The 21,676-nt window shown below is 38.1% G+C and overlaps 2 protein-coding genes across 4 annotated transcripts in view; one reads left to right on the forward strand and one right to left on the reverse strand.

Annotated features, from left to right (window-relative positions):
• Window positions 1–14,408, forward strand: part of LOC137290447 (lysine-specific demethylase 4A-like) — a 58,239-nt gene extending 43,831 nt beyond the window's left edge. The window contains exons 15-18 of the mRNA XM_067821385.1: window positions 5,054–5,224; window positions 5,588–5,707; window positions 6,210–6,302; window positions 12,018–14,408. Of these exons, the coding sequence (XP_067677486.1) occupies window positions 5,054–5,224; window positions 5,588–5,707; window positions 6,210–6,302; window positions 12,018–12,119 (486 nt within the window). The 3' untranslated portion in view covers window positions 12,120–14,408. The remainder of the gene's footprint in view (window positions 1–5,053; window positions 5,225–5,587; window positions 5,708–6,209; window positions 6,303–12,017) is intronic.
• A 292-nt stretch (window positions 14,409–14,700) lies between these two features.
• LOC137290448 (phosphatase and actin regulator 1-like) overlaps window positions 14,701–21,676 on the reverse strand; it is a 99,743-nt gene continuing 92,767 nt past the window's right edge. For 2 of the 3 annotated variants that reach the window (XM_067821387.1, XM_067821389.1), the window contains 2 exons: window positions 19,801–19,877; window positions 14,701–18,174 (listed from right to left, as the gene is read on the reverse strand). In XM_067821387.1, coding sequence (XP_067677488.1) covers window positions 18,159–18,174; window positions 19,801–19,877 — 93 coding nt within the window. In that variant the 3' untranslated portion in view covers window positions 14,701–18,158. The remainder of the gene's footprint in view (window positions 18,175–19,800; window positions 19,878–21,676) is intronic. The other variant, XM_067821388.1, reaches the window with a different exon arrangement.

Raw genomic sequence — 21,676 nt, forward strand, 5'->3', positions numbered from 1 at the left:
GTGTCCATGGAAATGTTTTGGACATAGTCTCAAAAGTATGAGGTGTGTTTCGTTTCCGGAGCAGAACTCAATAGCTGTTCAGTATTTTTCTGCAAAACCTGGTAGATATATCGCTCAGAAACTGAAGTGGTGCCTTTTGTGTCACAGATTTTTGTGATTTCTTAGTTTCTCGGTTTCCATGGAAACAATTCAGACTTAGTCTCAAAATGGAGGGATGGGCTTCGTTTCCGAAGCAGAACTCAAAAACCATTCAATATTTTTCTGCAAAACTTGGTAGATAATCAATCAGAACCTAAAGTGGTGCCTTTTGCTTCTTACAATTTTTTGTGATTTATTATTTTCTGAGTTCCCATGGAAACGTTTTTGACTTACTCTCAAAAGTGAGAGGTGTGTTTCGTTTCCAGAGCAGAACTCAAAAACTTCTTAATATCTGTTTGTAAAACTTGGCAGACCCCAAAGTGGTGCCTTTTGGTTTTTAAAGGTTTTTGTGATGTATTACTTTTTCTGCAAAACTTATCAGACTAGGTCCCCAGCACCCGACGATTGTCTCCCCATGATGATATTATAAGGGTAACGCTATTTTTCAGGGCATTATCATTTGCAGAAGCCAGAGGTCTTTCATTAACCCCTGCCACAGGGACATATATGTCCTTCCTCTACATACCTCACTTGGAAGTCCAATAAAATTCTAAATATACCACGCATATATAAATATTTCACAGTTTTGAATTCTGCGGAAAATTCCCAGTTTCTTTATACCGTCCACTATTATCTCAGACCAAGCTAAAGTGCTTAAAATTGCCTTTCAAAATAGGCTTCACTGTAAATGTCGCCATTTTTCAAACTGTACAAAATCGAGATTCACAGCGTTATTTGCAATATGTTTTGAAATGTGAAAATCGGATAATTACTGGGAGTAATGAATTTCAAAAATAGCATCTTAATGATCACTGATATCAAGTTTTCATGTAACCAGGAATGATTATTCTGAAACGTCACCGATGTACCCAGAATCGGTTGGGATGTTTTTGAAAATACACTTACATGAACGCCGATGTGCGCTTTCCGCCATATTGGATAGTGTTTACAAAATCACGTTTCGAGAAGGCCGGTATTGAGACGCCTATTAATACATCATGTATACTTCATAGTTAGCTGCAACAAATGCATCATTGAATTCCCCAAGCATCTTAGAATCAAATTACAAATGGTCTTTGTCACCAATACCAACTGTCTAGACAAAACGAAACGAAATATACTTTGTATGAAAACTAACGCTGTGCTCGAAAGACAGCGCTTGACTGAAATGTAAACAAAGAAAAATTCCAATTTTACACTGCATAGCATTTTCGGAAATTTTACAACGTCCAGCCGTCTAATCATTGCTTACAATCGCTCAATACGCTTAGTATATTCCGGGGAAGAGTATCGTAGCAAGAAAAAGCAAATTGAAAATAGATACAATGAAAGCATTTGGTAATTCACAAGAAACTGTCAAACGTTTAGTGCAGCATGACGCCATGACTTAAGCAAAATCACGCAGAACGACAATGGTACTTATCGGCATTTCTGGCTTCTTCCGTCATGTAAACGATAACAACATATAACAATACACAGATAGTCAGAATAATTCTGATTACTTACATCTCACATTTATATACAAAAGCAAAATGAATCAAGCAAAAAGTCCTCGCAAAATCCTGTGTACCCTTCTCAGCGAAGCCGCCATTTTGAAAGAAATCGGTCATCGGTAGTGATGTCACACGTCAACATTGTTGCACATATTAGGCAATTTCTTTGAGGTGAAGGTCGGTTGAAGAAGAGTAAACACAATGCCCATATCATTCCCATTGCACTTTTAGTATTGTGATGTATATTTTGCGCATCGTTCAGATATTTTTTCATGAAATTGATTTCAGTATCTACATATTTACATGGGAAATTGACTCAGTAAGTGTACTATACCACATTTTAAGTCTCTACACGAGTGTTGGAAGATCACACATAGCCATTACTGCAGCATGTGCTTCAGCTCCCTTGATGTGCAATATTCAATACGTTGGGACAAATATTGCAGTTTCATATGAACAGGTTAATAAACAGCAATTTAGTTCCAACTAAAAGTAAAAGGGATAATATTAATGAAAATGATTTGTACATTTTATGAAATGTAGGGGCACACATACTACTATTTAAAGGAACTGTCTTGTATTGTCATTGTATTGGTTTGTGTTGTTTTTATAGACAAAACAATTATGAATTTTAATTGACCAGGTGTGAGTTTGTCGAAACGTTTCATGAATCATTATCATTTTTTTTTCGATAATAAACTCAATTCATATTCGATTAAAATATATCTGATGGCAGAATGTCTAACTCAAACAATATTTATACGAAAATTGTTAAAAATATATAAATCAGGTCATGTCTTAATTTGGACAAGCCTTACGTCCATTTTCTAATACTTCTTTACTGAAAAAGCGATCTCTTTGTACCTTTCATTGCATACTTATGAAGGGAATTGATTTCATAATCATGAGAAGAATAGTCTATTTCCTAAATGAATACTCAATGAATATTCAGGTGTTGTGAAATTTTTATTTATGCTAAATTGATGCTAGGCAGGTGCGCGTGTTGCTCACAATAAGATATGTAAAAAGTGTTGAATTCTGACTCAGAAGCCGAGATCTTTTACACATTGAGTGGAAATTAGGTTAGATATATACTAATCAGCAACCAGAGTCTTTTTCCGACGTCACAAAATGCACAAAACATGCCGTGACGTCAACTAAAATGTCGCATTATTTTCAGTTATTTCATTACATTTGAAAATGTGGCTGTTACTCCGTAAATAATGATGGAAAATTAATAAAAATACATCTACACAAACAGGAAAATATGGGAATCTAAGAACTAAAATATGTATCGGATACAGACATCCAAATCGCTATTACCTGCTTTTTGATGCAGTACACTTGCATCTTTTCTTACAAATTGTGAAACTACCAAAAGGTATCCTCTCACATTGGGTAAATTTGGATTGGAATAGTTTGGTTCACTGTGAACAAAACATAACGAAAATGTACTGTCAGTATCCACAGCAAATTCGCTCCATGTGATCGTAGTTACATTGACCTAATGTAAACCATAGCGAAGTTATGCCCCCTTATCTTTATACGTGCATGACCTCTCTGTCGACGTTTGACGTCATAGTAGAAAATCGATTTTTGACATGAGAGGTGTGTTTCGTTTCCGGAGAAGAACTCAAAAGCCGTTCAATACTTTTCTGCAAAACTTGCTAGATGTATCAATCAGAACCAGCAGTGGTGCCTTTTGCTCTTTGCTGGTTTTTGTTATTTCTTATTTTCTCGGTTTCCATGGAAACGTTTTGGACATAGTCTCAAAAGTAAGAGGTGTATTTCGTTTCCGGAACACAGCTCAAAAAACTAAATAACTTTGTAATATGTGTCAGCAGAAGTTGGAAGATATACATGGCAGATCCCAAAGTGGTACCTTTTGCTCTTTACAGGTTTTTGTGATTTATCATTTTCCCAGTTTCCATGGAAACGATTCTGACTAACTCTCAAAATGGAGGGATGGACTTTGTTTCCGGGGCACAACTCGAAAACTATTCAATATCTTACAGCAAACTTGGTAGATATTTGAAGCAGACCACAAAGTGGTGCCTTTTGCTATTTACAATGTTTTAGCATTTTTAATTTTCCTTGTTTCCATGGAGACAATTCTGACTTAGTCTCAAAATGGAGGGATAGGCTTCGTTTCCGGAGTATAACTTAAAAACTATTTAATATCTTACTAATATCTAAAACTTAGCAGATCTTTGAGGCAAACCACAAAGTGGTGCTTTTTGCTATTTACAATGTTCTGGCGTTTTCATTTTTCCTGGTTTCCATTGAAACAATTCTGACTTTCTCAAAATGAAGGGATAGGGTTCATTTTCACAGCACAACTGGAAAACCATTTGACATCTTTCAAGAGATCTTGGCAGATATATGAGACATATCTTGAAGTGCTGCGTTTTGCTGCTTACATATATATGGCATTTATGTTTTTCATGACTTCCATGGAAACGATTCAAACTTAATCTAAGAAAACATCAAGTAACTGTGAGATGATTTGTCCTTTCAAATATGAAGGGGCCGGGGGGATATGTCATCTTCTGTTGACTCTTGTATTTTTTCATGATTTCCATGGAAAACGATTCAAACTTAATCTAAGAAAACATCAAGTAAGGTTCAGATGATTTGTCTTTTCAAATATGTGGGGGCCGGTGGGTATGTCATCTTCTGATGACAAACTTGGTACACATGCTTGCCATGTCCACCATGGTTTTCTGATGTGCCCTTTGGGTGTTGCACCAGTGTGTGCATTTTATTTTTTTGTGGTTTCCATAACAAGTGCTCTTTTCCAGAGCAGAACGTTAAACTGTTCACATTTTCTTCACCCAACTTGGCACATTGATTGGTGTAACGCTGCCTTTTGGTAGGTTTGGATGTCAGAATAAAATATGTTTTGCGTTTCCATGGCAAGTTTGACCTCGGCTGAATTTGGTGGCAGTGTTCATTTTTGGAGCAGAAGTGTAAAACCCTATAATATTCTCATTCCACTCTGCCATATGCACACTAAAACATTGACATGCTGTAATCACAATTAGTAGACATATTTGTGAAGTATTTTGCCTTTGTGGAGGATATTTATGACTTTGTCTTCATGTTAATTTACGTAATTAATGGTCAGATACATTGACTGTACATCTATCATCTCTGTAAGTAGAAATATAAATGCAATCATCACACTGATGGAGAAAAGAAGTTGTTATCCATACAGTTTGTTCTGTGTTGTTCATTCTAGCTTCTAAAATACCACTCAGAAAAGTTACATGTATGACTGTTGGGATGGTACTGAGTTGCAGGATGTAACAGATTAACCACAATTAACCATAGATCTTGCTTGGGTTGCAGCTGATGATTAGGATACACTTATGCTATTGCCAATAACTGGCTGAAATTCCTGAACGTAACCTGTATTTCAGAGCCGGATGCGTCCTGTAACTGAAGTCAATGAGGGTGATCGGGTGTTAGCAAAGCACAAGAATGGTCGGTACTATTGGTCTGAGGTGACAGACATAAAGAGACAGACATACTATGAAGTAGACTTTGAGGATGGATCTTTCAGTGACAACCTTTTTCCTGAGGACATTGAGGTAATAAGGCAAAGTATCTGAGCATTTTAGTATTATTTGTCAATGTTATTTCCCATTAAATGTGGTAGTGGCCATCCTGACTCATGCTTATTATGCTTATCTCTCCCCCTATGCGAAGATAGGGAACACTTGAAATCCCTTGAGGTTCCCTTCTAATTGAAGGGTATGTACAGTACACTCACCCATAGGCAGCCTCCCTTTCCTGATAGTATGGTCACATGTACTGACGGTAATATTGTAGCTGATGTCAAATTTTGGGGCTACTTTAAATAATATTGGCTTGCCAACTTTGTAAAAAGTGGCTCAGGAGGTGTGTCTGGTGTGTCCATGTACTCTGAGCCTTTCTATTGGTTTGCAACACAGAGCCGTGACTGCAGGCAGGACGGTCCCCCACTGGAGGGGCAGCAGGTTCAGGTGCGGTGGACTGATGGGGAGCTGTATGGGGCTGTCTTCAGGCAGGTCAACTGTCAAGACATGTACACTGTGAGTATTTCCACCACATGCTGTAATAATTACTTACTAGATTTTCATCAGTGCAGAGATTGATATCATTTAATAGAAGACATTTTGTTTTGGTGCCACCACTGGACTGCTAGACCAGTTGTAGAATCTCCAACAGGCCTGACCTACTGTATCTTGGCTCCTCAGCTTATATCAGGGAATGAGTGTTGCAGTGCTTTAGCATGCCGGAATCCTGTAATTACTGGTTTGAAATCTGGTTCACACAGACCATGCTCATGGTTGTGGGTTTCACCAAAGTGATGAACATCTGTGAACTGCACCACTTTTGGCTTTCATCTGTCAGGCTGGGATATATCTTGAATACTGTTTGTGCAAGCCAAACCAACTGAAAGCTGGATTGTGATGTACATGAAATTTAAGTCCAGTCCAGAAGCTGCATTTTGACATGGCCTTTGACTTAACATGTTCATAACCTCTTCAGAAGAGGTTCTTGTTCTTCCAGTCTAATGCTTTGTGTTTTCAGATTGAGTTTGAGGATGGATCTTTCATGACATATAAGCGCCAAGACCTGTGGGCTGATGGGGAGGAGCTGCCAAAGTATGTTAAGTCCAGGATGGTATGTACATTCATAGTAGTCCATACAGCCACCTTAGCAACCTGTGTCATACATACAGCCACCTCAACCTCCCCTGTAGTACATACAGCCACCTCAACCTCCCCTGTAGTACATACACCCACCTCAACCTCCCCTGTAGTACATACATCCACCTGAACCTCCCCTGCGGTACATACATCCACCTCAACCTCCCCTGTAGTACATACATCCACCTGAACCTCCCCTGTGGTACATACATCCACCTCAGCCTCCCCTGTAGTACATACAGCCACCTCAACCTCCCCTGTAGTACATACAGCCACCTCAACCTCCCCTGTAGTACATACATCCACCTGAACCTCCCCTGCAGTACATACATCCACCTCAACCTCCCCTGTAGTACATACATCCACCTGAACCTCCCCTGTGGTACATACATCCACCTCAGCCTCCCCTGTAGTACATACATCCACCTCAACCTCCCCTGTAGTACATACATCCACCTGAACCTCCCCTGTAGTACATACATCCACCTGAACCTCCCCTGTGGTACACACATTCACATTCACCTCCACTTTAGTGCATAGATCCATCTCAACCTTCTCTGTGGTACACACATATCCACCTTAACCCTACCGTAGTACATGCATCCACCTCAACGTCCCCTGTGGTACACACATCCACCTTAATCCTCTCAATGCTGCCGTCGAACCCATTCGACAGAAGTGCAGGATAATGACATCTCCAAATAAAACTTGCAGTAATTATTCAACGAGTTGGATTTACGTGTCATATAAATCATGTATGGAATGCATTAATTCTCAGCTTTATAAATATATAATCTTCAATATGTATATGTACCTTAGAATGAAATGCCTGCGAATTAAAAATGTGATCGCCAAATTTCTCGGCACGCAGTCGAAAATAATGGCCATTGTTGACTTTCAAGCACACCACGTCGAGTGGTACCCAGTCTAATATTTTCTTCATAATGAAATATTTTTTGATAGTTTAATCAATATTTTTGTTCTTTGACGAAGAGAAAGCTCACACGTTTCCCAATTTCTAAGAAATGGTAACTTTAGGCTTAAATAATTACAAACAAAACTAATCTCAATGTTACATCATCAATTGGACGAACAGGAACGATCATGGCAAAAGTGGTAAACAAACAAGTCCACATGCATCGTGTTGCCGAAGAAAATGTGCCATCCTTTTGATATGTCCAACTATTTTATCTGGAATTAATTACATGGTGTGAATAGGTTAATGTTATTGTCGCTGCACAGAAATTGCCATATTTAGCGAGTTTATTTTGATTTTGTTTGATAAAACTTCCAACATTCCCAATGTTGACAGCCGTAGGTGACCCGAAAGGGTGTGGCCAACCTTGCGGGTTTTCTAAGTGACAAGACACGAAGGATGTTTGAAAATATGTGTTCATAAGCAGAGTCTGAACTCATGTACATTGAAAAAAAAAGACTCAGTACCTATATAATGCAGATCATGAAACAATATCACAATATTTGTAATTGTACCCACCCTTGATGAAACCAGAAGCACGTACAGGCATGGCACTCGTGGAAGTAAAATATAAACGAGTTGGAAAACGACCATTGATACATTTTCTAAACTCATTCAAATTCCCATAAGATCCGTACTATACACCAAAATTACCTTTCAGTCATCCTCAATTAGTTACTTGTAGTTGTGTTCAATAGCAGTTGTCATTTGTTGCTTGTGTTGTAGTATTTCTCCTCAAGTTAACCGTCAATGTGTTGATCTTTAGGTTAGCAAATCAATGATTTTCGTGGTCTATTGTTTTTTCAAAGAATGTTCTGACACGGGGAGACTTAAAAATTGTCAGTGCGTCGAACAATAACATTATATTCTGTGTATATCGTCACAAGAAGAACAATTTTGATGATTGAAGATGTCATGAAAACAATCATTTTTTGCAGAAACGAACGAAACCAGAGCTAGTGTGAGAATGTAACGTACAGTAACTGTATTTCATAAAAATTAATGACTGCTTAGAAAACAACTGTAATCGTCTTTGTGAATCAGTATTTATTTTAGACATTAAAGCAGCTAAACATTACATCTTTTTTTCACGAATCTGGAGCAAAATTGAAACTATTTTGTTACTCCAAACAGCAGAGCTTTCGGAGTTAATTCTACCTTGTGTAATTCAGATCAAATTGTTTGATGTGTGTGCATATTTGTATAAATAAAATCATGTCATGTGGCTCAGTCCGTGGCTCCATACAGCTTTTAGATATTGCACTAGTGCAACCTGAACTGCAAGATGTACCTCATGTTTATGGCAATTTTTTTTACCTACTGGCACACTGTCTATGTTCATATTTTACTGTTAAAACAGATTTCATCTGGGGAACAGACTGATGATCCAAACTCTTGGAGCAATGATTACACTGACAGTGATTGAAAGACACTCATTTTTTTCTCGTGATGAAATTTCATGAAGTAATATGAAATTATCATACCAGACCTAGAATAATTTTGTTGTAGTGATGTTTTCAATATGGAATATCAAAAATACAAGTGACAGATAATTAACTGTTGAACAGGAGGTGCAACCTGTGTTAGTCTGTGCCATCAAGGTAATCATGTGGTGGCACCAGGGACAAGTAGATTTCCTTTTCCTAATACTGAGCTCTGCAGTGAGTGTGGGTTTTTTTGTCCAGTTTGGAGCTATTTCATTAAGATTTCAATTTGGATTTTTTTCATTGCCATGTATATATGGCAAAGACATATATATCAAATGCTTCCAGATCTTAAACGGAAGACTGCTCAGTCCTTGGCATTTTGTTATTCAAAGAAGACTGTTCTTCATGTTTCTTGTTTTATGATGGTTTAGGCCATTGAACCCTAAATAATTGGAGTATATCACCATCAGACACTTCAGCAAACAGAAACAATCCTTGAAAGTTCAATAGACTCATTTCATATTGTGACATTGCTACTAAATCCAGGAAAAGACAATAAGGTAGAATGATTTATATTTACAGAATATGAAGCCTGTTTACTTTCACCATAGGCAATATAACTTATTATATGTATATGGTTTCATTTTTTTTATCAAATAATAACATTTTCTGATAAATATGCTGTTACTGCAACAACATAAATGACATCAGTCATTCAAAATAATTCAGCAAACAAAGGGGTACAGTTGAAAACAATAGCTCACCACCCATTTGTATTTGATGTACATTTTGGCACGATATTATAAAGAAATAAAATGCACAAAATAATATGTAACATCTATCCATATATTTAATGGCATACATGTGGTTGTATTAAAGAATTGTGTAAAATTGTCAGTTTTCCACATTACTGAAAGACATTGATTTAAATTTGGTTATTTACACGTTGCTAATGCATTGACAGATCTGGAGTGTCTTTGCCCATGTGCACCTGGGAGAGAAAAATAATTGTCATATTATTAATATCGATTAACATATGAAAATATAGGAAACGATTTAAAGTTGTAACCAGTTATGAAACATAAAGCATTGACAAATCTATCATAATCATTCAACAAGAATGTTAATTTATTGCATAAAATTATGAATGTATTTCAACTTGTTCTGAAGTGAGACATATAATTTTTCCAATCATGTAATATGAACGCAATATTTATCAAAATTTATCGTGTCGGACCATGTGAAAAAGAGAATAAGCTGGGATCAACATGCATCACAATCATATCTTTGCTATCTTTATATACAGTGGACAATAAAGCAATGTGCCTAATATGAACAAAAATTCTAATGAATGATACTGAAAAACTTGCATCTGCAGTGTTGATCGACTACTGTTTCTGGGTCACGGGAGCATACAAGGCCAAAATGGTTCAGCTGTGTGCGAATTATATAGTCAACAATACACCAAGAAATTTCTATGAGCTCTGATTAATCATTTTAAACAGTTATTTGTGCTAAATTTGGGTCCGGTGACTTTTGCACTTACTAGAAAACAAATTAGATTTCACAATCTTAATTTTCGTCTGTCTCTCATCATACTAAACGGAAAATGATACATGGACCATTTATAGAATGAGAAATTCTCCGTCTTTCGCCAGGTCATACACAAAAGAGTTCTGTAGTCTTTCTTCTGACCAAAAAAAGCTATATTTTATGTAGGAGTTGGACGAAGTGCGCCATGTTTGTTTTTCGTACGCGTAACACGATCTAATACCGGCTTTTTGAGAGTTTGTGCAAAAAATACTGAACCATAACACTTGTAATTTGCACTCATGAATGTTTATAAATCATGTATTTTATTCTGCTATTTTTATGGCATGACACCTTTAAATAAACGTAATAGTGCCATTTCAGTAAGACCTGTCATGACATCGAAAATGTGATTTGTTTACGACGAACGTTTTCGATTACTTTTTTTTTCAGAATTAATTTTTAATATGTCGTCGCCCGGATATTTGCCGGTACAAATATATGAAATTAAAGTCAGATGCTAATGAAATATCAGCAGTAAGAATATTGAAATCGGTTCGCGATAATGGGACAATTTATACGGTTCCTAATATAAAATGCATCCGGCTGTCAATCGAGTAGTTCAGGTAAATTCAGGAAAATTTATGTTATTTATGTTTGTCTTGTAATTAATATCTGTACGTTTGAAATTATCTGGATATTTTTTTATAGTAATGTTTATTTTCTATCTAGTATTAATGAGCTGAATATTTTTTCAGTTGTTCCTTATTTAGTGACACACCGACTGTTTGAAATCACCCACCCTCTTATCAGCGCCTTATGCTGAAATTAATTCAGCAGGCTAAAGGTTAACCTCCCCTGTAGTACACACAGCCACCTCAACCGCCCATGTAGTGCACACATCCACCTTAACTTCTGTGGTACACACATCCACCTCAACCTCCCCTGTAGTACATACACCCATCTCAACTCCCCTGTAGTACATCCATTCACCTTAACCTCACCTATATGTACATTCACCTCAACCTCCCCTGTAGGATATACATCCACCTTAACATCCCCTGTAGTGCATACATCCACCTCAACCTCCCTTGTAGTACATACATCCACCTTTACCTCCCCTGTAGTACATACATCCACCTCAACCTCCCCTGTAGTACATACAGCCACCTCAACCACCTGTGTCATACATACAGCCACCTCAACCTCCTCTGTGGTGCATACACCCATCTCAACTCCCCTGTAGTACATCCATTCACCTTAACCTCACCTATATGTACATTCACCTGAACCTCCCCTGTAGTACACACAGCCACCCCAACCACCTGTGTCATACATACAGCCACCTCAACCTCCTCTGTGGTGCATACACCCATCTCAACCTCCCCCTGTAGTACATACATTCGCCTTACAAAGATAGATGAGAAACAGGTGTTCCTATCTTTCCTGTGTGTTAAGTTTAAGGTGCATATTTACTGTTAAGAGGTTCTGTATGGATGCCAGTCTTCCCTATTGAACTAAACTGTACTGGGGTGTGGATTGAAGTGGGTGCTGGTAACACAACAGTGGCAAAACAACTAAAGTGTACAATTAGGTTGTCTGCGCAGTGTTTGTAGATAAATGTCATTCATAACTCTTTTGTTCTTATGAGTCATATAGTCTTGCTGCCATGATACAGCGTGAATACTGCTGATTGCTGAGAGTTTTATTGCTGACTTAAATGCACATTATATGTCTGGTTATCTTCTCATTTCAGTCTGCAGCCACAGAGAGGAAATATGACTGCTTTTATTCTGAGGTTGTGAAAGACAAGAGACGACCAAAACACAAGATTTCTTATCTGAAGATGTTGGGATAACAAGTGACATTTACTCATTTAAATTATAAGATGATGATAATGGTTGTCAGTGTTAAGAAAAAGTACAAACTGCAACATAGCATACACCATGTTGACATCCTTGCAACTTGGGAATATGACTCACACAAGTCGGAAAGTGATAAATGCTGTCTAATTGTGTGATTAGATCCACACAGTAAACAGACATTTGGTACCTATGTCATCACAGCTCTTTATGCAAGAGCAACTTCTGCCGAAGTCTACAGGTAACAGTGGGACGTCATCACACTGAACAAGTCAACAGGACTCTCACCAATAATAGCTCATCTTGTATTTAAAGGCAGCATTACGTATTGAGCTGTATGAGTCTCGCTAGAAACCAGCAGGGTGAGTTTGGTCCTCTCACTTTCAAGATAAGGTGGCACCCAACAGAGTGACTGGTCCTCTCACCTCCAAGATAGGGTGGCACCCAGCCAGGTGAATGGGGTCCTCACACCTCCAGGATAGGGTGGCACTCAGCAGGATGAGTCTGGTCATCCCTCCCACTTGCGAGACAGATACTTGCAGATGTATCTGTATACTAATGAAAAAGTGGCAAGACTCTTTTGAGGTATATGTTATCTTCAGTTTGATACATTAGGGACATTGTTGGTGGAAATATGATGCTCAGGATCCCAAACCTGCCATGTAATGTCTTCTCCTGCAGTCAATGAGGTGTTGTTGACTTTTACACATTCATTGTTACACTGCTTTCTACTCCATATACCCAACAGCAAGATAACAAGATGTAGACATTGAGGTTTCTTCAGCCACCAAACATTTGCTATATGTCCTGGTTACTGATGAAAATGTTCCATGTTTCCTTTTAGTCTTAGAGTATTGTCTGGTTTTGCAATTTGTTGGATGGTTTTGAAATTGTTAATTTAGACTGACCCAGATTGGACTCCATAGTCAGTTTCAATGTTTACGACTCCCTGTTCATATGGATAAATGCTGGAATTAGGAAAACCTGTTGTAGTTCATGAACAAACAATTCTGTCCTATGCATACATGGTTAAGAGTTGTATTTCAAAACTGTTGAACTTAATTCTGGTATTTTATAGCTAAACAGTGTTTCTCTTCGTTTGTCAGTTATTGTATCATGTGACTCCAGACGTGACAGATCGGATGTCATGTGACCATTGTTCAGATTATTTAAATCTTTGGTAAAAGTCGTCAGCTTTTTTTTAGTTTTAGGATGCAAGTTAGGTAATTGTTTTTAATAACAAGTGTTAAAGATCATACAGTCAAATATATATATACATATACATATGGGACTTGTCACGGCAGACCCTCATTGAAAAGCATTGTACATATCATTTCTATGATAACGTCATTTGTATATAGTGTGTTAGTATCTTGGTATATCCGTAGAAGTCCCAGCTTAGAGAGGCTGTTAACTACTCATGTTCCCTGTATATAGGCCAGTTTGTCTGAAAGACAATACTCAACACACTGCCAAACTTGGAAGGAAATCATGTGTTGTAGTTGGCTCCACCTACGGTAAATGTTTTTGCCCAACTTGATACTTGTGTTTTCTTCATCTTGAACAAAATGACACCTTTTAGAAATATTTTTAAGAAAGTTTGAATTGGTATATTTTTTTTCTTTTGTATTGATAAGGATGGGATTGATAGGGGAGTGCCAAAAGGTTACAAACTTCAAAGAAACTGCTGGTTTGTCAGAAAATGTTTGTTCATCTTCATTTGCCATGGTTACTAGCTCTATGGATATTCATCTCCAACATTAAGTCCTCAAGGGAGGTGGTATGTACGCTTCCATCACCACCGTACTTAAAGAGCATAATATGTATCTGGTTGAACGTGGATAATACCAATATTTCTTTTTAACAAAGAGGTTGAATTTGTCCTTTCAAAACTCTACAAATGTCTCTTGATCAAGAAATGTCGTTGTGGAAGTGTTCAAAGTATAACAGCATATGATTTTGTAAGGGATTTAATATAATGTGATAATTAATTGAAAATTTACTGTTATTCTTTGTAGAAGTTCCTAATTTATTGTATGTAATTATGTTTGGAAAACTTGTTGATCAGTATTGTTGATGAATAGAGGTTGTAAATGTGAATATATATATATAGCCCAGGTGAAATGGGGCACACCGTGTACATAACCCAACTTCATACACCAGAGTGACATCACTTCTGTATGTTTCTGCTTCCATGTTGCACAGGTTGAAATGGACAATGTTTGCATTTGTAATTCACATAATAATTTATGATCCTTTACCATATTAAATGTTGATTGATTGAATTGCTGTTGTTGGATGTTTCTGTTTCCAATTTACTTTCCAGTGTTATCTTCAGACTTCAAACAGAATGACTTGTATGGCCTCACCTGGATTGATTCTCTTCTTGTTAAGGTTCATTAATACAGCCTTTATTTATAGTCATAATGCTCACATAAGATTATTTGTAGCATGTAGGATATCTAGAATAAAAATGCTACAGATGTATGTTTGGGCATGTTGCAACCAGGTGTTGGCCACAAAGCTGCTGTTATCCAGTGTGCCATTACTTGATGACAGATAAGTCAACACTGTTGCTGTTGTAGCTGCATTTTTATTCCACCTTTTTGAGGCACAGCACTTGGCAATCCCAATTCCTATGTACAATGCTCACACACAGTACAGTGGCTTTCCCTTACAGCCAGTTGGCAATGCATTATGGGTAAGAGGTTTCCACAGAAATGGTAGAAATGGTTACAACCATACACATCAGGTAGAAAAAGCTTTCACCATAGTTATAGCATCATACTTACATAGTTTACAATGGTGGTGGTATCCTCTACATACAAAAATATATACATATAGTGTGATCCACCGTGTTATTCATAACATGTACATATGTGCCCATGGGCACGTGATCTACAAAAAATGTCTGGAAGAGACATGAGAAGCACTGCAGCAACAATTTGACTTTTTTTTCCCCATATCAAACTTGTACTGGACATGTCAGCACTTAAATTTCAACATAGACATGGCACTAAAATTACAACTGGTAAAAAAGGTATGACTATATTGAATCCTGCTTTAGGATCTGCACTGGTTTGATGGTAATGAGCCAGAGCTATCTGAAACTAGTCAAGATAATAACTTTAGATTGTTGACCCCTATATGTCTAAAGTTATTATGTTGAGCAGGTTCTGCACTTCATCTCTGTCAGCACCCTGTACATAATGGTTGGAACTGTTCTAAAGGGTGAAAATGAGCATGCAGTGATCACTGTGTATAAAATTACAAAGTCACACACAACATGCACCTCAACCCGGAAACAGGTCACACATTTTGTGAAATATCTCTTTCATACTGCCAAATAAAACAGTATGGGTGTACAGTAGATTTGTTTATAATGGGGCATGCAGAGCGGTAGTGTGGAGAGAATACTTGTGCCAGGGGCATGCAGACAAGCAGCTGGGATGGACCCTGCTACAGATACAGTATTATCACAACAACATCCCTACAACAGCTATTACACCAATACATACATGATCTGACAGTGTGCCAAGTACTCGCTTACACCAGCTACTTCACATCAAGGGGATCCAGTTCAGGGACATGATTCAAATAATTTATTATCTTTCATCCCTTACAAAACCGGGATGTAGTAGACACATTTTCTTTGCCAAATTCTGCCTGAGACAAAGTTATGTCTAGGAAATAAAACTGTTGATTGTCATGGCAAACATACAGACTGGCATGAACAGTGGGCTGCCAAATGCACCTTCAGCTGGTAACCAGACCAAGTCAAACAAAATAAGTACCTTCTAAAAACATTTAATTCACAGATGTTGCCATTTTATGACATATATTAAACAGTTAAAATAAGTACAGCTTATATATACAAGTAACTGTTTCCAGTAGAACAACAAAGAATCGGCAAGTGAGGATTCTGTGATTCTTGTCATTTACTTCAGGGTTCCTGGGGTACTTAGGAACTTTCTGTTTAGTTTTGTTTCAACTCCCAACCAGTAGATTTAAGAAAATAATGCATATAATGGTTATGATTTTTGAAACAGTACACAGTTTTTGTACAATACAAAACAACACTTTTTTGCACATGCTCAGGTAAAGCCCCACGTTCCAGTCTAGAACATCACATGCTATTCTGGATTAACACTGGTAGTCGACACAAAAAACATACCCAAAGGTTTTTACAAATTATAACTAAATTACTGAACAACACTTTTAAACAGATGTTGATACAATCATCTGGTTAGATATGATATATTAACATAACCATCATTTCTATCATCTGTGATATTGGTCAGTGAATCCAACAATGTCAGAATTACATGAAATTTCTGCTCCAACAAGTCAATGTCCGTACACCTTTGATGCTTATATTATTTTATTGTACTAAAGAGCAAAATAAGCAAACTTTTGTCAAAATCATATTGTACTACCAGAAAACAGAGCTACTTTCTTCTCAACGTAATTCAATGAGCAAAGCTGGAAGTCTTGTCAATTAGAAGATTACATCCAACGTAAAATGTGAAGACAAAATATTACTGGTACATTCTAAAGGACAGTTGTTGCTTCAATATGCACAGCTTTCTTTCACTAGTGAACTCCAATGTAATGTGATAAATGAGGATTTGGAGCTGAGACATCTCAGGTACAGTACAGCAATATATCAGTTCATTCTTCACAGCAAGCAGCACAATGACCATTTGGTTAGTACTGCCTTAGAGCAAGAAGCACAATGATATATCACTTAGAACTATTAGTGAATGAGTTAATTTGGTTAAACACTGCTCTAACCAGTGGCACAGTTATACCTCGACTTTACAGTACTGCCTTATAACCCACAGCATAGTATAGCACAGTACTACCTTACCACCAACAGCAGTGTGATGTTCAACTTAGTACTGACTTAACGCCAAGAGCATACTGAAGTACAACTTCGTACAGCCATACAGCCAACAACACAGTGATTTTTTAGCTTAGTACTGCTTTACAAAAAGCCACACAGCCTTGTATTAGCACTGAATAATTTTGTAAGGAATAAATTCAACAGCACCACAGATGTGAGCAGGAACACAAAAAGTTAAAAAATGTTATCAGGGGAGGTAACTCAGATCAGAATCATTATGTCCACCAAATAAACAGTATGACTGGGATGCAACTCTGCAGAACACACACTGACAAATTACTCACCTGCTGCCCCAACATGGGAATGTGTTGTCATATTCTCAGACAAATTTACATCAATTTCTTCAATATAGGCAGCTGCACTTAGTACAGCAAGGAGCTTCAACTGTTGCCAGACTGTTTAAACTCTACACAAAACATATATATCCTGTAACATGAGGTAAAAAAAGTAACAATTTAACAAAAAAAAAACATAAAAAAAAAGAAAAAAAAGAAAAATAAGTCCAATATGATGCTAGTGATGGTCTCATGTGATTCCTGTCTTCAGTATGGTTACCATGGTTACTGATTAGTTGGATACGATAGTGCTGCAGGTCACGTCTACATCCAACTCCATAACAGTGGTTTGTTGCTTGAAGTCATCACCTACAGTAATAGCCAACATTTTGTCAATAAGATCAGAAACAGGTCAAAGGTCTTTTTCAAATTCCTGTCCATCATTTGGAGTGAAGATATCTTCCAAGTCCCAACCCTCACATACGTGAATAATTCCACACACTCCCATCAGCGCACCATGTATGAAGTCTAAGGGTCCAGGAAGTTAGTCTTCCAGCACAGGAGCACAAACACACTCCCCAACACTGAACATTCTCTAGCACTAGAGATGATACATTTAAAACATTCAAGATCCTAGAAGAAACACACTGATGTAAAAACTCCATTTGTTCTGAAAATCTGTCGACATCAAGTCTCCAAGACATCATAAGACTCATATCACATGGGTTTATGGCCTGCAGTTGAGAGAGATGACTCTGACAAGTTTTGTGTCTGCAGGCAGTCTGCTGATAGGTTAAACATATTGCAAGATCCTTACATTCATTCTACTGTAGTCCTGCATAGAGTGTATGGCATCAAGGTCGGTGAAATCTGTAATTGAATAAACTTTCATCAATAATGAACAATGACCTGAGAAGTGCTCATTCAGGTTTTCTCAAGTCTCAAGCAGATTGGGATACAGTGTTAATGCTGATATATATAGAGGATATTGTATGAGTGCCCATGTCATATTATCTTTATGACAAGAGTGCCTAAATGTGGGTATCTCAAAGCAAGCTGAATTCGAAGTACTGGTGATTTTGACGATTTTATTGATAGCCCAGTATGAGGTAAATACATGTGCGATCTGAGTGCACAACCATTTCCATCAGTAGGGCGAATACTGCATCACTGTTGTGGGAACTTTTCTTGACTGTTCACACCAGGAAGTTAAGTTGCATAAAAGGCAAAAAAACCTCAATATTATTTACCAAAGATCGTTAATACAACTTCAGATGCAAAATCATTTACCTATATAACAAAAAAGTAGAGAGTGAAATACAGCAAGATAAGTCACCCACTTGTAAGAGGCAATATATTAACAGGAAGACACATGATCAAAACACTCTCTCGTAGTGCAGAGGGACAAGTAGGGCTCATCATTGAAAACACCTACAAAATACCTGGATGAGGCTAGCGACTACAGTTTCAACGTTACAATATGAATGTTAATTTTGTAGGAAATGCTTGACATTTTCATGTGAAATAGATAAATAAATTCTGAATCACTCAAGGTTAGTAAAATAAAATCCTTAAATGATATTAAAAGATACAAATTAGGATTTTGTCTTACATCATTGAAAACCCCTAACACCATGATATACCGATATTTAGGCATGAGTGTCATAAACACAGTAGGATATGGGCATGAATATAATATTCAAATTATTACCGGTCATCAAATTGAAGAAAGAAAATAGGCATATTTCAAACTTAAGCTACAGGCCTTCACTGCATGTAGAACACAAGAGTCATCAGAAGATGACATATCTCCCTGGCCCCCACATATTTGAAAGGACAAATCATCTGACAGTTACTTGATGTTTTCTTAGATTAAGTTTGAATCGTTTCCATGAAAGTCATGAAAAATATAAATGCCATATATATGTAAACAGCAAAAGGCACCACTGCAAGATCTTCATATCTGCCAGGATCTGTTGAAAGATTTGAAATGGTTTTCAAGTTGTCTCTGGAAAGGAAGCCTATCCGTCCATTTTGAGACTAAGTCAGAATTGTTTCAATGGAGACCGGGAAAATGATAAATCACGAAAATCTATAATAGGAAAAGGCACCATTTTAGCTTTTCATTGGTATATCTACTAAGTTTTGCTGAAAAATAAAGAACGGATTTTGAGGAAACGAAGCCCATCCCTCCATTTTCATACTAAGTCCAAAATGTTTCTGTTGAAACCGAGAAAATAATACGTATATCACCAAAACCTGTAAGTACCAAATGGCTCCACAACTATAGGATGAGATTATTATATCTATCAAGTTTGGTCTAAAAATATTGAACGGGTAATGACTTATGCTCCGGAAACAAAATGATTATGGACGGACAGACAGACGAGGCGTCGACTATATCCCCCGGCATTTAAAAAGACACGGAAAGGTTCCCGATGGTCACCTAAGTAATGATGTGTACAAATATACTGGGCTGTTAGGGAGGTAACTGACCTTGTGAGGTGCTTGCTGTCCTCATGGACCTCCATTTCTTTACTCTTGAACTCATTCAGCTCCTTGCGTATTGCTGCCTGAAATTGTCAGACATGAGTGTACTGCAGGGCAGTGAAGTCTATAGAAATACAAAGCAGGTCTTACCTGTCAGTCAAGACAGCAATGATTGTCAGCATACTGAATGGATGGCCACTGATGAAATTAAGTCAGTCAATCTTTAGAAAGCAACATTTGAAAATAAACAGATACCAAACTAATAAGCTTCTTGCATCACTATAGAGAGGCCAGATACTGATAAGCTTCTTCTATCACTGGGGAGAGGCCAGATACTGATAAGCTTCTTACATCACTAGGGAGAGGCCAGATACTGATAAGCTTCTTCTATCACTGGGGAGAGGCCAGATACTGATAAGCTTCTTACATCACTAGGGAGAGGCCAGATACTGATAAGCTTCTTGCATCACTAGGGAGAGGCCAGATACTGATAAGCTTCTTACATCACTAGGGAGAGGCCAGATACTGATATGCTTCCTACATCATTAGAGAGAGGCCAGATACTGATAAGCTTCTTACATCACTAGGGAGAGGCCAGATACTGATAAGCTTCTGGCATCACTAGGGAGAGGCCAGATACTGATAAACTTCCTCCATCATTAGAGAGAGGCCAGATACTGATAAGCTTCTTGCATCACTAGTGAGAGGCCAGATACTGATAAGCTTCCTCCATCATTAGAGAGAGGCCAGATACTGATAAGCTTCTTGCATCACTAGGGAGAGGCCAGATACTGATAAGCTTCTTACATCACTAGGGAGAGGCCAGATACTGATAAGCTTCTTGCATCACTAGAGAGAGGCCAGATACTGATAGGCTTCTTGCATCACTAGAGAGAGGCCAGATACTGATCAGCTTCTTACATCACTAGGGAGAGGCCAGATACTGATAAGCTTCTTGCATCACTAGGGAGAGGCCAGATACTGATAAGCTTCTTACATCACTAGGGAGAGGCCAGATACTGATGAGCTACATCATTAGAGAGAGGCCAGATACTGATGAGCTACATCACTAGAGAGCGGCCAGATACTGATGAGCTTCTTGCATCACTAGAGAGAGGCCAGATACTGATGACCTACATCACTAGAGAGAGGCCAGATACTGATGAGCTACATCACTAGAGAGAGGCCAGATACTGATGAGCTACATCATTAGAGAGAGGCCAGATACTGAAGACCTACATCACTAGAGAGAGGCCAGATACTGATGAGCTTCTTGCATCACTAGAGAGAGGCCAGATACTGATGACCTACATCATTAGAGAGCGGCCAGATACTGATGAGCTACATCACTAGAGAGAGGCCAGATACTGATGAGCTACATCATTAGAGAGAGGCCAGATACTGATGAGCTACATCATTAGAGAGAGGCCAGATACTGATGAGCTACATCACTAGAGAGCAGCCAGATACTGATGAGCTTCTTGCATCACTAGAGAGCGGCCAGATACTGATGAGCTTCTTGCATCACTAGGGAGAGGCCAGATACTGATGAGCTACATCACTAGAGAGCGGCCAGATACTGATGAGCTACATCACTAGAGAGAGGCCAGATACTGATGAGCTACATCACTAGAGAGCGGCCAGATACTGATGAGCTTCTTGCATCACTAGAGAGAGGCCAGATACTGATGAGCTACATCACTAGAGAGAGGCCAGATACTGATGAGCTACATCATTAGAGAGAGGCCAGATACTGATGAGCTTCTTGCATCACTAGAGAGAGGCCAGATACTGATGAGCTACATCACTAGAGAGCGGCCAGATACTGATGAGCTACATCACTAGAGAGCGGCCAGATACTGATGAGTGACACCACTAGAGA

This window comes from Haliotis asinina, chromosome 7 (genome assembly GCF_037392515.1).
Source record: "Haliotis asinina isolate JCU_RB_2024 chromosome 7, JCU_Hal_asi_v2, whole genome shotgun sequence".
Lineage (NCBI taxonomy): Eukaryota > Metazoa > Mollusca > Gastropoda > Lepetellida > Haliotidae > Haliotis > Haliotis asinina.